At 61.6% G+C, this 15,234-nt stretch overlaps 1 protein-coding gene across 1 annotated transcript; it reads left to right on the forward strand.

Moving 5' to 3' along the window:
- Positions 1–2,756: 2,756 nt before the first annotated feature.
- Positions 2,757–14,698, forward strand: LRP3 (LDL receptor related protein 3). Its single transcript, XM_027044602.2, has 7 exons — positions 2,757–3,166; positions 5,068–5,115; positions 10,274–10,412; positions 11,746–11,960; positions 12,349–13,456; positions 13,674–13,806; positions 14,048–14,698. The coding sequence occupies exons 1-7, from the start codon at positions 3,094–3,096 to the stop codon at positions 14,630–14,632; spliced, it is 2,301 nt and encodes a 766-aa protein (XP_026900403.1). The 5' UTR covers positions 2,757–3,093; the 3' UTR covers positions 14,633–14,698.
- Positions 14,699–15,234: the final 536 nt, after the last annotated feature.

Genomic DNA, 15,234 nt, shown 5'->3' on the forward strand with positions numbered 1-15,234 from the left:
GTTTTACTCGCCAAAGTCACATTTGGCCTTTGATCCCCAAGTAAATTCTAACTGTCTGAAGTCAAGAAAGACAATGACCATCTGACTTGGCAACCAGTTGGATAAGAGCGGGCTTGAATTTGCATCTGCTGGTAAGTGATGGAGGACGACATGGGACTCTCCGGCAGTGGTGGCTGCCTCCTCGTCCCGCAGAGGCCCTGGGGCATGTGGCTGGTGAATGAGCATCGGCGGTGACCCCTTTGTTCTGGGCAGGGGTTTATGTGAGACAACTCCGTGCCGCTTCCCCCTCCTCACTCCGGGAGCAGATGGCTGAAGGCCTCAGTGGCCCACAGTCCACATCTCATGAAACACATGTGAGTGACAGCAGCCTTGCTTCCTCCTGACTAGGAAGGCCAGCTTCCCGCCAGGAGGACCCCGAGCCCCCGCCTGCGCCCCTCCATCCGGGGCCTCCCTCATCTGCCCCAGCCGGGGTGCAAGTTCTTGGGGGGGGGTCTATTGCTGCCATCACCATCTTTCCAACACTAAATTCTCGATTAGTTGGAAGATTTGGGGTTGTGACAGACAGAAAGCCCCTGGTTACAACTAACTGATGCTGGGGCTGATGCAGGATATCTGTCAACAAGTTACAGGATCTTTGAGCCAGGGTGTTGAGTCCTGCAACAGAGACTGGACTGCCAGGAGCCATTTCACAAGTGCTTAGATGGGTTCCCGGAGAGGACTGGGCCAGGGCTACATTGGGGAACCCTAGTGAGGCCTCTGCCCTGGGTGCAGCCTCTGGAGGGCACTAAACTGGAAATGGGGTGTCAGGTGGCTAAGATCTCAACATGGGTAAGGAGTAGCTTTGTGCCAAAAAATTCATTAATCAAGATAAACCATGTCTTTAAAAGTTTTTTTTTTTTTTTCCAAAAAAAATAAACGCAGGGGCGCCTGGGTGGCTCAGTCGGCTGAACAACTGACTCTTGATTCGGGCTCAGGTCATGACCCCAGGGTCATGGGATCAAAGGCCGGGTTGGGCTCTGTGCTGAGGGTGGAGCCTACTTGGGATTCTCTCTCTCCCTCTGCCCCTTTCTCCCCCCCCCCTCCACTCTCTCTTTAAAATTAAAAAAAAATTTTTTTAATGCAAAAAAATCTATGATGAACAAAACATCAACAGTTTAAATGCAGAGAGGTGGTGGTTTTTTGTGATCCTGCACTCTTGTGCAATGGAAGCCGTTTCCAACCAGCCCAAAGTTCCCAGGTAGCTGTGCTGTCCCCTGCTATGTGGCTTTATGAGGGTTGATAATGGGGTGTGGACAGATTTGGGCAACTTGGGACTTTCTATATAGTCATGTTTTGTGATTGTAGAGCTTTTAGTAACCTTTCCACTCAGTTTAAAATATGGGAGCATATTTTGATACATGTATAGATTTTGATAAATGTATACAAGGACTCACATTTTTCCTTTTGCCTCAGGCTCCAATAGGACTCCCCATGGCCTTGGTCTCAACCCTGGATTCTTTTCACGGCTTGGAAAACATGCATCTAGAAAGCAATCCTCAAGTGGAAACAAAACTTTGGACCCTTCTTGTCAATCCTCCAATTCTGTTGAATATTTTTGCCATGCATAAATGCCCATTACATGAGAAGTCAGCAGTCTGGGGAAATCGTGAAACCAAATTATGGTAGGCTAGTGCTCTTTACCATAAATGAGTCATTTATCTTGTTATTTGATTCTTAAATCGTTTACTCTGTCTCTCAAGAAGTCTGCTTTGGAAAAATCACCAAAGGAATTAGAAGAGAAAACACACACACACACACACACACACACACACACACACACACACACACAGTTGGCCTGCACAGTGAAAGTGGGTCTCCAACTTTTACTAATACGGTATCAGTTTCTCTTTACCTTCTCTCCAAAAAAAGGAGAATATCAGGAGGAGTGGTGGTAATTGAAGAGGGATCCTGAACCTCAGCTCAGGGCAGGCATGGAGCCCCATACCAAACCTCCATGTCAGGACCTCCGATTTCACATTAGTCTCAAGAAAGGGTGGCTGACCCTGCCTGACCGTAAATGGCCTCCTCCACTCTTCTCCCTTTCTCTCCCGGGGTTCTGCCTCTTCGGGACCAGCCCGTTGGTTGACACCACTCCCAGCCCCAAGCCTGAGAAGCAAGCCTCCTTTCCATTTTAGGTGGTCTCGGGGTCCCCGGAAGGAAGGGGTGGTTTTCCAGAGGCCTGCTTGCTAGATGTTCCCCAGTATCCCTTCCCACGCCTTGCTCTGCACGGAAGGATTCATTGTAGGGACATGCCAGGGCCAAGTGGGCTATAGCAAACGAGGTGGCAGGTCAGAGGGGCAGGAACAGGGATACCTCACCGGGCAGACGGGCCTTAGCCCTGCGCCACCTCGCGCGGTCCTGCCCTCAGGTGCCCTCCCCTCCCCTGCAAGCGGCCCCGCGGGCTCCGGGAGGGACCAGTTCGTGGGCCCCAAGAGCGGGCCAGGCCAGAGCCGACGGGGCCCTGGCTCGAGGGCGGGGGGCGCCGACTGGCCGGGACGGCCGCGCGGAGCTGTCCAGCACCGAGGCGGGGCGCGCGCCCCCGGCCCGCCCCGCCGCCTCCCCCGCCCGGCCAGCGCCACTGCGGCTCGGCGGGCGCGTCACGTGGCTGGCGCGGCGCGGCCTCCGGGCTCGGAGCGGGCGAGGGGCCGGCCGCGAGGACCCACAGACCCACGGACGCACCAGCGACGGCACCCGGCCGCGTGGGCCGGGGGCGCCGGGGCCGGGTGGGCTGCGCGCCGCGGGGCATGGGCGCGCCGGGGGCCCCCGGGCACAGGCCGGCGGCGGCGCGGCGCCGGGGGCGCGGGGGCAGCGGCGGGCGGGGGTCCTCCCTGGCGGCCGCCGCTGAGCCCCCGCGGGGCCCGTGACGCCGCGGCCGATGTGGCCCCGCGCGCGCTGCGGGCCTGCACCGCCGCCTCACAAAGACGCTGCCGGAGCCGGAGCCGGAGCCGCCGCCCGCACCCGGCCGGCAGCCGCCGCGGGAGCCCGAGCCGGAGCCGGAGCCGCAGCCGCAGCCGGGGGGGCAGGAGGCGGCGCCCGCGGGCGGCCGGCCCCGGCATGGAGAAGCGGGCGACCGCGGGGCCGGAGGGGGCGCCGGGCGCCCGGGCACAGCTCGCCGTCGTCTGCCTGGGTGAGTGGGCCGCGCAGGCCGGGTGGGTCCGCGCCCCCGCCTTGCAGCTCCGCGCCGCGCCCTAGGCGACCCCGGCCCGCGCCGCTCCCCCGGGCTCCGGCCGGGGCTTCCCGGACGCGCCCTGCGCGAGCAGACGGCCCCCTGGATCCTCGGCCTGCTGGGGTGTCAGGCCTGGGTGGGGGGCGACTCTGGCAGCCGAATCCCGGCTCCCGCCCGGCTTGGAACAGAGCGCGGATCCCGGGGCGCGGGGCGCCCGGGTGGTGCGGGCGGCCGGGGTTGGCAGGCAGCGGCTTTCCGCCTGGCCTGCCGGGGCTGGGGCCTCCGGAGCTGCGGACAAAGGCGAGGCGGGCGGGTCTGCGGCCGGTAGTCCCCAGAAGAAGGAACTGTTTCCTGCCGGGACTTGGGGCGGGGGCGGGTGCTAGCGGGAGCCGCGTTGAGGATGCCGGCGGGAGGCAGCTGGGAGAGTGACTCCTGTCTTCTCTTTGTGTCTCTTAGACCCAGCGGGGCAGGCCTGTTCAGCCCCGAGTGGTGTGTCTGGGGAGGACCCGGGGACCTGTCCAGGCCTGGCACCTGAGGGGGGCAGGGAGGACTCCTGCCCTGTCCGGGAGTTTTTCTGTCCACCTTTCCACCGCCCTGTGTGGGGGAGAGGGAAAGAAAGGAGTTAAATCCTCAACCCACATGGCTCCTTTATTTACCATGAGGAGGAGGGAGGCCATTATCTGAGCTTGGGGTCATCAGGGGACACCCTATGGTGTCACTAGTGAAGATTCTGTAAGCCCTGTAGGTTTGCTGAAGCTACTGAAATGACATAGTAAAAAAGAAACCTGTCAGCGTTCAGCTGCACCCTCCTCTGCCCTTCAGTAATCAGGGAGCTCTGAGTCTTCTGGAAGGCCCCTTGCCTCAGCTGTGTGAATGGCTAAGGGCTGGGACCCCACCCCTCCAAAGCGCCCACTCCCCAGTCTGTTAGTACCATGTGCTCTCTGGACTCTGAGCTGCTGGGTGCTGGGCTTCCCTCAGGGGGCCCTCCCTGCCCAGATGTGGCATGGGCTCTGCCTAGCAGAGCCTGGGTGTTTTCAGAGGGGGCATCTATCTGCCCCTGCTTCCTCACCAGTTGGGGACTGACCTGGGCAGAGATGCTCTCTGCCTCCCTTGGCATCCTTGATGTTGGGGGAAGGGGGCATCCTGAACCCCGGGAAGCTGAGTTTGCCCATATTCCCCTCTTGGTCCTATAACCCCCTTGCAGGAAAGCAGTAGGTGAAAGCAAAGGACAAAGGCCATGCAGGTGGATACTTGAGGGGGTAGGTGGCAGATTTCTTTGCCTCTCTTCTCAAGGTCAGCATGGCACAGGGAGTGGACCGTGAATCCTGCTAACTGTGCATCCCTATAAAATGTGGTAATCAGAACTGCTTCTTCCTGCCCTGACTGCTGGTAGACCCCGTGGCTGGCAAGGCCCCTCAGAGTGAGGAAGCCCTTCCAAGTGGTAGGGGCCCCCTTGCAGGCAGAGCCCTTATCCAGGCTGAACCAGGGTGGTCCAGGCATGAATTCCCAAGCTGGACAGGGGAGACAGAAATACACCCCATCCTACAGGAGTTAGAATTCCCAGGCCTGGGGAGCAGCCAGAGTGCAGCCAACCTTGCACCCCACTCTCTTTGGCTGTGGGAGTGGGGGGTGGGTCCTGAGACCCTCTGTGGTCCTCCCCTCTGCCCATCTGGCAGGACCAGGTGGGAGTGAAGTCTCTGTGGCAGCAGCACTCTGGGCCTTGCCCTGCGAGATGAAGAGAACCAGCCAGGGGTTTGGCCATGTTGTCCTGTGCCCATCAAGGGCTGCTGTTGGCTCAGTGCAGGTGTCTGGGTCCCCAAGAGCCACTGCCCCCTACTGACTCCTCCCTGTATTTCCCACAGTGAACATCGTCCTCACTGGGCGGCTCAGCAGCGCAGTCCCTGCCTTAGGTGAGTAAGATGCTTCTCTCTTTCTTCCCTTCCTCCCTGTCCTTCTGGTTTAGTGACCTCTGAGGACAGGCCTTCAGGGCCTGTCCACCCCTGAGGTCAGCTGGCCTCTCTCAGCTTCAGTCCTTGGGCATTTTTTCTGCATCACAAAGGAGCCGTTTGGCCCTGGGCAAGCTTACACCTCCTTGAGTCTCAGTTTCTCTTTTTAAAATGGATGCGATAACAGGATCTACCTCAGAGCCTGCTTATTAGGGTCAATGGGCAAATGAGGCAAGGTGCTCAGCATGGCAATGACACATGGTGGCTTAATGCCACTAGCAAACTGTCACAGGTCCAGTAGAATCGACAGATTGTGCTTCCTGTAGACTGTGGGGTTCCGAGGCCACAAGGCACCATGAGCTGCTTGCCTGTTTTAAAATTATACCTGGGATTGAATTTATAAAGGTATGAATGGGTGATGGCACAGAGAGGCCAATGCCATTGACAAATTTGTTACCTATGTGTCTTGAGAGGGGGGAAGTCAAGGCAGGGAAGGGGAAACAGCTCAGAATGGGCTAGTTTGAATGACTCTGGCAGGCTTGAGGCTACAGGGGTGGGGTCCAGTTGCCGGGTACCTGGTGCCAGGATCACCCAGAGCAGGGAAAATACTGACTTGGTTGTGAGTTAGAAAAGTAGGTGGCTCAGCCTGGGTTCAGCTGGTCTGTCTGGGCAAGACCAGCTTCAGGCCAGCTGGTGTGCAGGAGAGAGATGAACACTTAGGCTGATGTTTTGGCCCTGGGATCGGTGGTTGCCAAGTAGACCTACCGAACCTAAGACACACGGTCAGAACTGCTCCTCCCTGCCTCCTCCTGTCCGAGTGGGTCCAGCCATCCACAGGCCATCTTTGTGCTCTGGCCCAATGCCAGGGCCAGCAAAGACTGTCAGGAGCAGGAGGGGAGACTGAGGCCATCTGGGTGTTTGCTCTTTGCTGAGGGGGCTGCTGCGGGGAAGCCCAGGCCCTCAGGGCCCTGGGGCCACCAGGGGGCATCTGAGGAGGGCCTTAGGGAGCTGGGGAGAATGTGTGGTCTCCAACATGGGGGGTCGGTGACTCATTTGCTGTCTGCAGGGCTGCTTAGTGGTTTGGAGGCACCTGGGACTTCTTGTTCTGCTCAGTGCCTCGTAGCAGAAAGCCACTGAGGCTGGCTCAGGGAGAGGGATCTCTGCTGGCCAGGGTCACTGGGATGGGGAGGCCCAGGGCCCACAGAGGCTGCTTTCAGAGGCCCATCTCTCAGATGTGGCTCCTCAGGCTCCTTCCTGGTTCCCCCTGCACATCATCTCCTGCTCCCTGCTGTCTGGCCTCCTCTGCTGACACAGCTGGCCGGGGCCCTGCCTTACTCAGCACCGAGCCAGCCCCAGTGCTGCCTGGTGTCCTGGCCCTCACCGCTAACTGCCCAGTCTCCCCATCCCAATTTTCCAGAGGAGGCTGACTGGCCCTGCTGGGGTCAGGGGTCTATGACCACGGTAGAGAGTGGGAGGGAGGGGGGGAGGGGGGCCGGGTCTTACAGATTGTGAGCCCCAGGTGAGGCCTTCTGCTACTATGGTGGGTGGGCATGTGACCTCAAACACATCTGCCACATGCCCGTGCCCCAGGTTTAGAACAGTGTTGCTATAGGGACAAGGTTCCCTCGTAGTGCCAGGGAGACAAAGACAGCCATCCAGGTCTGCACATTTAGTTGTTTTTAGCCAGGGTCCACATTGTTCTCAGCAGGCCCTCATTCCCCAGTTTCAGGGGCTGCGGTTCGCATCAGGGCGCCTATGCGTGGCGCCCTGGGAGCCTGACTGCGTGGTGGCCTAGGTGGCCACAGGTGGCAGTCTGGGGCCCTAGCTCTCCTGGAGTCTAGCTCTGTCCGGCTAGCATTGCTAAGAGCATTGGAGAGCAGCTTCTGGCTGCCTGAGGTGACCACCCAGACACCCCTGAGGGCCCAGCTGGACTGCCTGGAAACCTCACGGGTGTTGGCCTCTCAGACCCTGTCCTGCCACAGGTCGTCACCTCCCGCACCCCGGACTCTGGGCTAGGCCGTGTGGCTGCCGTGGCGCCAGCTTCCTGACCTGGACAGCGTGTCCGGGCTGCCTTCCACTCCCCTGGCAGCTTCCCCGAGCACCGGGGTGGGGCCCCCAGCTCTCTGCTGTGCAGTTAGAGCAGGCAGGTTTTCTGGAGTATTGATTGCCTCTGGAAACCAGATCCGCAAATTGTGCTCTATCGGGCCTTGCTCATGCTTCCTCAAGAGCATTTCACGACTCTTTGGACCGGGAAAGAAGGACGCTCGCTGGTCTGGAAGTGCTCATTCATCCCTTGCCCCCCTGAGCAGGGCCACCCGGTCCTGAGGGCCGAGCGGTCTTCTGCCGGAGTGAACACGGGTCACCTCCATTTAAAGCTCAGACAGGCTTCTCTGCCCCGACACCGCACACCCTCTATCCTGCAAACGTATGGTCCTCCTAGCACCTGTCACTACCTACCCATCATCACACACTCTGTGGGATCCTCACCCACGCAGGGCGTACCCCCACTCACCCCATCATGTGAATATCTGCCTAGAGGCTGCCACTTTCCTAGAATTTCCCGACTACCTCTGAAACAAGCAGCACCCATGGGCTCCATTTTACTGATGGACAAGGTGAGGCCTAGGGTGGAATGGAGTGCCTGGCAATGTGGGCCCTGGAACTGGATTTGTGAGGCCTTTCCCCCACCTGTGCCCGGGTCCCAGGGTGGCTTGTTGGGGTGGGAGTGAGGCTGCCGTCATGCAGAGGCCTGGAGTTGGTTGTCTGAGCTGGTGGCAGCCTCCAGGCTCATGGCCAAGCAGCGTCCAGTCAGGACGCCCTGACCAGAGCTCGCAGCTCCCTCTCTCTTGCTCCACGGTCACTGTGAGTGGGCCAGGCTGATGGCTGCAGAGGACATGAGCTCTGTGCCCCCACTTTGGAGAAGAGCAAACTGAGTGCTTTCGCTGCCGCCTAGGTGGGAATTCTGGGCAGCCTTGGGGAGTGCTCAGGGGTAAGGCTGTGTGGGGGACATGCTGTCAGGGGCTTTGTTGAGAGGTACGGCTGGGCTGGCTGCTGTCTAGTCATCTGCTCCTGACTTGCCTGGTGGTTCCAGAGACAGGCTGCCTGCCTCTGGAAAGGAGGATAGACGTAGGTCTAGAGGAAGATTCTGGCGCACGGGCCTGGCTTTCTGCAACCACTGTGGGTGAGGACCCTGGCCTGAGTGTTTTGTCACTGAGGAAGGCCTCCTGGCCAGGGTAGGTACAGACTAGGCCCTGCTTTGCTCCAGGCCCTGTCCCAGGGGCTGAGGGTCAAGGCAACAAAGGGTGGTTCCCACCCTGGCTGACAGAGTCTCCTGACTTCTCGTTAATCATGGCTTTAGAGATTTGAGCCAGCCATACTAGGCTCTCCCTGCCTGTGAATCTCTTGTCCAGCACCATCCAGGAGGAGAAGCTTCTTCTGGTTTCATAGCCTCACACCTCCCAGGCCCCCTGGTCAGCACCCAGGGTCTTGCGGGGGGGGGGGGGGGCTCATCTGTCAGAGGGAAGGGGCCCTTGTCCTTCCCCTCCTGGGTGCTCTACCTATTAATCTACCTATTAAGCAGGTGCAATAATGCTCCTGCTTAATAGGTAAGAAATCTGAGGGTCAGGAAGGCTGGCCTTCCGGGCCACAGGTGAGTGCCAAGCAGAGAGGCCTGGCTGGTGCCTTGGTGACCAGGGACTATTGGGGCTCTGACGGCAGCCCAAGGGTGCCCAGCCGTGTTTTAGGGTTAAGTGTGGTGTTTCTCTTCTAGTCCTTTGAGGCTTTTGTGAGCTGTCTGTGGGGGTTTCCACTTCCCTGTTAGTCAGAGTATCAGATGACCTGGACCTCCAGGTCACAGCCCTATGAGCACGGGAGGCGGCTGGAGACTTCCACTCTCCTTTCTGCAGCCGTGCAGTTTGGGGTCCCAAAGAGTCTTGTTAAGAGCCAGCAGAGAGACCCTGGTTTCTAGGGTGACAGTGGAAGGTGCCAGGCAGTGGGAGAGTGAGGAGGTGGTGTTACTGACCTCAGTTTCTCCATCTGTATAATGGGCCCTGCCTTTGCCACAGGTTTTTGTGAGGATCAGATGAGGTGGTGTGGTGGAGGGCTGCAGGGGCTGGGAGGGGTGGGTGTGGCCAAGTGCAGGGACCTTGCCTGACACCGGGGTCAGCTCTGCAGTCTTCAGGCTAGGCGGGCTCAGTTGGAAGCAGAGGCATGGATAATGAAGAGGGTGAAGTGAGGCTGGCAGGGCTGGGCGTGGTGACACTGCTTCACCATACTGGCTGGAATGATAACCCGCACTTGTCCCTGGTGCGTGGGTTCACGGATGGCAGTGAGAGGCCGATCCTACCAGAGGACCAGGGTCGAGTCTGACTCTGCCACCTACTGCTGTGTGGCCACGGGAAGGTCACTTATCCTCTCTGAGCCTGTCTCCTTGTCTGGTTATGACATCTACCTCCAGTGGCTTCCCACTTACGCTTAGGATGAAACCCCAGTGCCACACAAGGTGTGAGCAGACTCAGCCTGTGTTTCCAGCCACATCTGGACACTGGCCTCCCTACAGGCCTGTGTTATGATCTTTACTCCACCCAGAGATCAGCATGTCTGCTCTCCCGGCAGCCTCCATGGGGCAGGGCTTTTGACTGTCTTACTCAGCACACCTAGTACTTGTGCCGGGCACTTAGTAGCTACTCAGTAAATATGTGCTGGGTGAGCAAAGCCCCTCCCTTCCCAGGGCTGAGGCCTGTATTTATACCTACACCAGGGAGGGCAGGCAGGGAACCACAGCAGGACTGTCCATGCAGGCTGCACCCTGGAGGTGCCAAGGGGACTGCCGGTGGGTTCATTCGCAGCCCTGCCGGGAGTGGGGAATGAGACCTACACTCTGGTGCACGGGGCAGGGTTGGGAGCTGAGGCTGCCCCGAGTCCTTGTGCGTCCTTGGCCCTCCACACGGAATTCCAATGAAGTCTTGAGGTTGGCCTCGCCCTGGCCATGGCTACCTTCATCTGACTTGATCCCACCCTGGGGCGGGCCTGTGCTCAAGCCATGGGGGGGATCAAGTGGGCCTCCCACCTCACCTCCCACTCAAACGGGAGGCCAGCACTTCTCAGCCTCTTCTCCCGACAGCTGCCTGCAGCGGAAAGCTGGAACAGCACACGGAACGGCGCGGTGTCATCTACAGCCCAGCCTGGCCCCTCAACTACCCGCCGGGCACCAACTGCAGCTGGTACATCCAGGGTGACCGTGGGGATATGATCACCATCAGGTAAGGAGACCTAGGGCACCAGAGGGAGACTCCGTGGGCCTTACACAGGCTGAGTGAGTGTGTATGTGAAAGAGTGTGTGGGTGTGTGACGGTACATGCACGTGAGTGCATGTATGAACAGGTGTAGAGGGCATGTATGAGAGCATGTGTGAGTGCGTGCATGTGAGTGAGCACATGTATGAACAGGTACAGAGGGCAGCTGTGAGCAGATATGTGTGTAAGTTCATGTGTGTGGGCACGTGTGAGCATGTGAGCGTGCCCCGGGCTCTGTGGGTCCCCGCAGCTGGCTGCCTCTCCTGCTGGACTTCTGCGAGAGCCTCTCTCATGAGGAGTGGGGGCTGTCAATCACCTCAGCCCGGCCAGGGAGAGAAGCCCTGGGGACTGGTTGGCGTGGTCCAGCTGTCCCTGAGGTGGCAGAAGTGTCCTGCAGGTGGCTTGAGGCCAGGCTGGCATGGAGCCTAGAGCAGGGCTTTTCCCCCGGGGTCTGGGGGCAGTCTCGGCAGGAGAGGGAGCCAGGCAGGAGCCCGGTGCTGTAGCTGCAGGGATGTGCAGAGGGTGCTGGGATGAGGTGGCTAGACAGTGGAACCGAGGCTGAAACCCCTGGCCTGGGTGGCCATGGGGTGTCTGGCTGGGGTGTCACTGTCCTACATGCCAAAGCCCAGCAGGCCCGGGTACTCCCTAGCTCCAAAGCACAGGGATGTGATGCGCACGATGGGGGTCTCTCCTGGTGGTCCTGCCAGTTTCCCTGTGGCCGCAGGGCCGTGGCTCTCAGGCACTCTTTCTTCAAAGACTCCACCCTTACTGGCCACTTCTAGGGTACTCCCTGCCCCTGTGGCCTGCTTGCCCTATAGCCTGGGTGGGAGGCCAGCTCCAGCGTTTCTCCCCAGGAGACAAGCTGTCACCCAGATGTAGGCTAGGCCAGCCCCGTGTGCGTGTGCCCCCTCACTGGATAAGCCTGTGAGTTTGTGCTAGGTCTGTCCCAGCAGACCCAGTGTGGGAGGGATCTGGACTCTTGGGTCTTGCCCTTGAAGAGACAGTGTCAGGGGAAGGAACTGACTCCCCCTCCACTTTGGCTTTGGGGTGGGCACTATGTGTGCTGATGGAGGGCAGAAAGGTGAGGCCCTCCCAGAGCCTCAATGGGGATGTCCACGGTTCTGATTCTTCATGCAGCTGCCCTCAGGCCCCTGGATGGTGGCTGGGGTCCCACTAAGAGGCCCAGCATGAAGGAGTAGAGGGACCAGTGTGGCTGGCCACCCTTGCCGTAAGCTCACGTCTGTGGGCTCCCTGCCTGCCCGCCCACACCCACGGTCCTCCTTCCTCTCTGCCCCGGCAGCTTCCGCAACTTTGACGTGGAGGAGTCCCACCAGTGCTCCCTGGACTGGCTCATGCTGGGCCCAGCAGCCCCGCCCCGCCAGGAGGCCTTCCGGCTCTGTGGCTCTGCCATCCCGCCTGCCTTCATCTCTGCCCGGGACCACGTCTGGATCTTCTTCCACTCTGACGCCTCCAGCTCCGGCCAAGCCCAGGGCTTCCGTCTCTCGTACATCCGAGGTGATGCTGGCGGCACGGTGGGGCAGGGCACCACAGAGCCCGAGGGCTCCAAGGGCCCAGGCAGTACCCTCTCTTGGCCCACTCCCTGCAGGGTCTTCCCCAGCAGCCCAGTCAGTCGGGGGACTGGGACTGGTCAGCCCCTCGAGCTCCCTGACCCCACTTCATAGACTTGGCTAGAGTGAGTGGCTCACCCCTCACCCTTGGGTCAAGTCAGGGATGAGCCCACTCTGGCATTTGAGGGGTCTCTGCACCTCGGGTGGCCATGGAGAGGCCCTGCCACCCCGGGACAGGGGAACCACCCTATCTGCTCCTGGCGCCCGGTCCCCCGCTGGAGGGAGGCTCTGCTCTCCCCTGACTGCCCCCTTCCCCCATGCTCTTCACCCCACAGGGAAGCTGGGCCAGGCGTCCTGCCAGGCAGACGAGTTCCGCTGTGATAACGGCAAGTGCCTGCCCGGGCCGTGGCAATGCAACACTGTGGACGAGTGTGGCGACGGCTCTGACGAGGGCAACTGCTCGGCGCCTGCCTCTGAGCCACCCGGCAGCCTGTGCCCGGGGGGCACCTTCCCCTGCAGCGGGGCGCGCTCCACGCGCTGCCTGCCCGCCGAGAGGCGCTGCGATGGCACCCAGGACTGCGGGGACGGCTCCGACGAGGCCGGCTGCCCCGACCTGGCGTGTGGCCGGCGGCTGGGCAGCTTCTACGGCTCCTTCGCCTCCCCGGACCTGTTTGGCGCAGCCCGTGGGCCCTCGGACCTTCACTGCACGTGGCTGGTGGACACGCAGGACCCGCGGCGCGTGCTGCTGCAGCTGGAGCTGCGGCTGGGCTACGACGACTACGTGCAGGTGTACGAGGGCCTGGGTGAGCGCGGGGACCGCCTGCTGCAGACGCTGTCCTACCGCAGCAACCACCGGCCCGTGAGCCTGGAGGCCGCCCAGGGCCGCCTCACCGTGGCCTACCACGCCCGCGCCCGCAGCGCCGGCCACGGCTTCAACGCCACCTATCAGGTGAAGGGCTACTGCCTCCCGTGGGAGCAGCCATGTGGGAGCAGCAGCGAGGGGGACGCGGGCGAGCAGGGCTGCTTCTCGGAGCCGCAGCGCTGCGATGGCTGGTGGCACTGTGCCAGCGGCCGCGACGAGCAGGGCTGCCCCGCCTGCCCGCCCGACCAGTACCCCTGCGAGGGCGGCAGCGGCCTGTGCTACGCGCCCGCCGACCGCTGCAACAACCAGAAGAGCTGCCCCGACGGCGCCGACGAGAAGAACTGCTTCTCCTGCCAGCCCGGCACCTTCCACTGCGGCACCAACCTGTGCATCTTCGAGACGTGGCGCTGTGACGGCCAGGAGGACTGCCAGGACGGCAGCGACGAGCACGGCTGTCTGGCGGCGGTGCCGCGGAAGGTCATCACCGCCGCCCTCATCGGCAGCCTGGTGTGCGGCCTGCTGCTGGTCATCGCCCTGGGCTGCGCCTTCAAGCTCTACTCGCTGCGCACGCAGGAGTACAGGTGGGCGGGGCCGCGCCGCCGCAGTGGGAAGGGGCGGGGCTCCCTGCGCCGCGCTCCGCCGCGAGGGCTGCGTCCCCAGTCTCAGGCCTCCGGCTGGTGGACTTCTCCTGTGCGTCCTGGGAGGTCAGAGTGGAGGGCTGGGGGCCCCGTGTATGTCGGAGGGAGAGTGTGGTCCTGGCCAGCCCCGCCATGCTGCCCTCCTGCCCGCGATTTTCAGGGCCTTCGAGACCCAGATGACGCGCCTGGAGGCTGAGTTTGTGCGGCGGGAGGCACCCCCGTCCTATGGGCAGCTCATCGCGCAGGGCCTCATTCCGCCCGTGGAGGACTTCCCCGTCTACAGTGCGTCCCAGGTGAGCGCCAGAGGGTGAGATCCCGCCCCGGGCGGGGCTCCTGCTTGAGCCTCAGAGAACGCCCAGACCGGGAGACTTAGGGGCCAGGTCGGACAGTGCATGGCCCAGGGGTCGAGGGAGGCGGAAGGTGAGGCCGGGGCAGGGTGATGTGGGAGGCCACCACGGCCACGTTGGGGAGAACGAGTTGGTCTCTTGGGGTCGTGCTGACCTCTGCCCTCTCAGCCACCGCCCCACCCTCCAGGCCTCGGTGCTACAGAACCTTCGCACAGCCATGCGGAGACAGATGCGCAGGCACGCCTCCCGCCGAGGGCCCTCCCGCCGCCGCCTCGGCCGCCTCTGGAACCGGCTCTTTCACCGGCCGCGGGCACCGCGGGGACAGATCCCACTGCTGACCGCTGCGCGCACCTCACAGACGGTGCTGGGGGACGGGCTCCTCCAGCCTGCACCGGGGACCACCCCAGATCCCCCAGCACCCCTCACGGACACAGGCAGCCCTGTAGGGGCTGGGGATGGGCCCCCCAGTGTCCCAGGCCATGCATCAGAGGCGGGATCTGCTGTGCCTCCCCCCTCCGGCCTGCGGGACCCAGAGTGCAGGCTGGGGGACAAGGACAGAAAGGCCTGCAGGGACTCTTTGGTGGACAGCCTGGCCCCTGCCGAAGCGCCTCGGGAGCCCTGCTCGGCCCAGGACCCTCACCCCCTGGCTCCCACTGCCAGTAGCACCCTGGGCCCCCACCCACCAGAGCCATTGGGTGTCTGCAGGAGTCCCCCACCACCCTGCTCCCCAACGTTGGAGGCCAGTGACGATGAGGCCCTGCTGGTCTGCTGACCTGCTGGACATGCTGGTGACCGCCACAGCCCCGCTTTGTAACCAGGGAATACACAGTCGTTTCTACCCTGCCTCCGCGTCCTTCTTTGTTGCAGAGAAGCCACCCAGAGGCCCAGCTAGCCTGCTGCATCGGCACCCCCAGCCCTGGTGGACACAGCGGGCCAGGGCTGTGGGGGTTTGAGTGAGGAGCGGGGTGGAGTGAGGAGCCCCTCTGCAGGCACCCTGGGGTCTCACTCTACCTCTTTCTCCATTCTGGGAATCCATTTCTGAAGAAGCAGGAGAGTTAGGGCAGGGCTCTCTGGAGTGTTCTCTGTGGCTTCTTGCTTCATTCACCCTCTAGGGTGCCAGAGCTGTGCTGGACTGAGCAGGGTTATGGGTGCCACAGACCTAGTCCATGGCGGGGCCCTCTGTCAGTGCTCAGCCCTCCCCATCCTCCCAGCCATCGCTAGAGGAGCAGGCTAGGAGGCTGCTGGCCCCAGCCTCATGCCTGTGGTGTCAGTACAGGCCCGGCCAGGCAGATGCCCTTTGCCCTCTGGCTGAGGGGTTAATCTCCTGGGCATGAGGGCAGGGCTGGGAATGTGGGCACAGGGTAGAGGAAACCC

The sequence above is a fragment of the Acinonyx jubatus genome, chromosome E2 (genome assembly GCF_027475565.1).
Source record: "Acinonyx jubatus isolate Ajub_Pintada_27869175 chromosome E2, VMU_Ajub_asm_v1.0, whole genome shotgun sequence".
Taxonomy (NCBI): Eukaryota; Metazoa; Chordata; class Mammalia; order Carnivora; family Felidae; genus Acinonyx; species Acinonyx jubatus.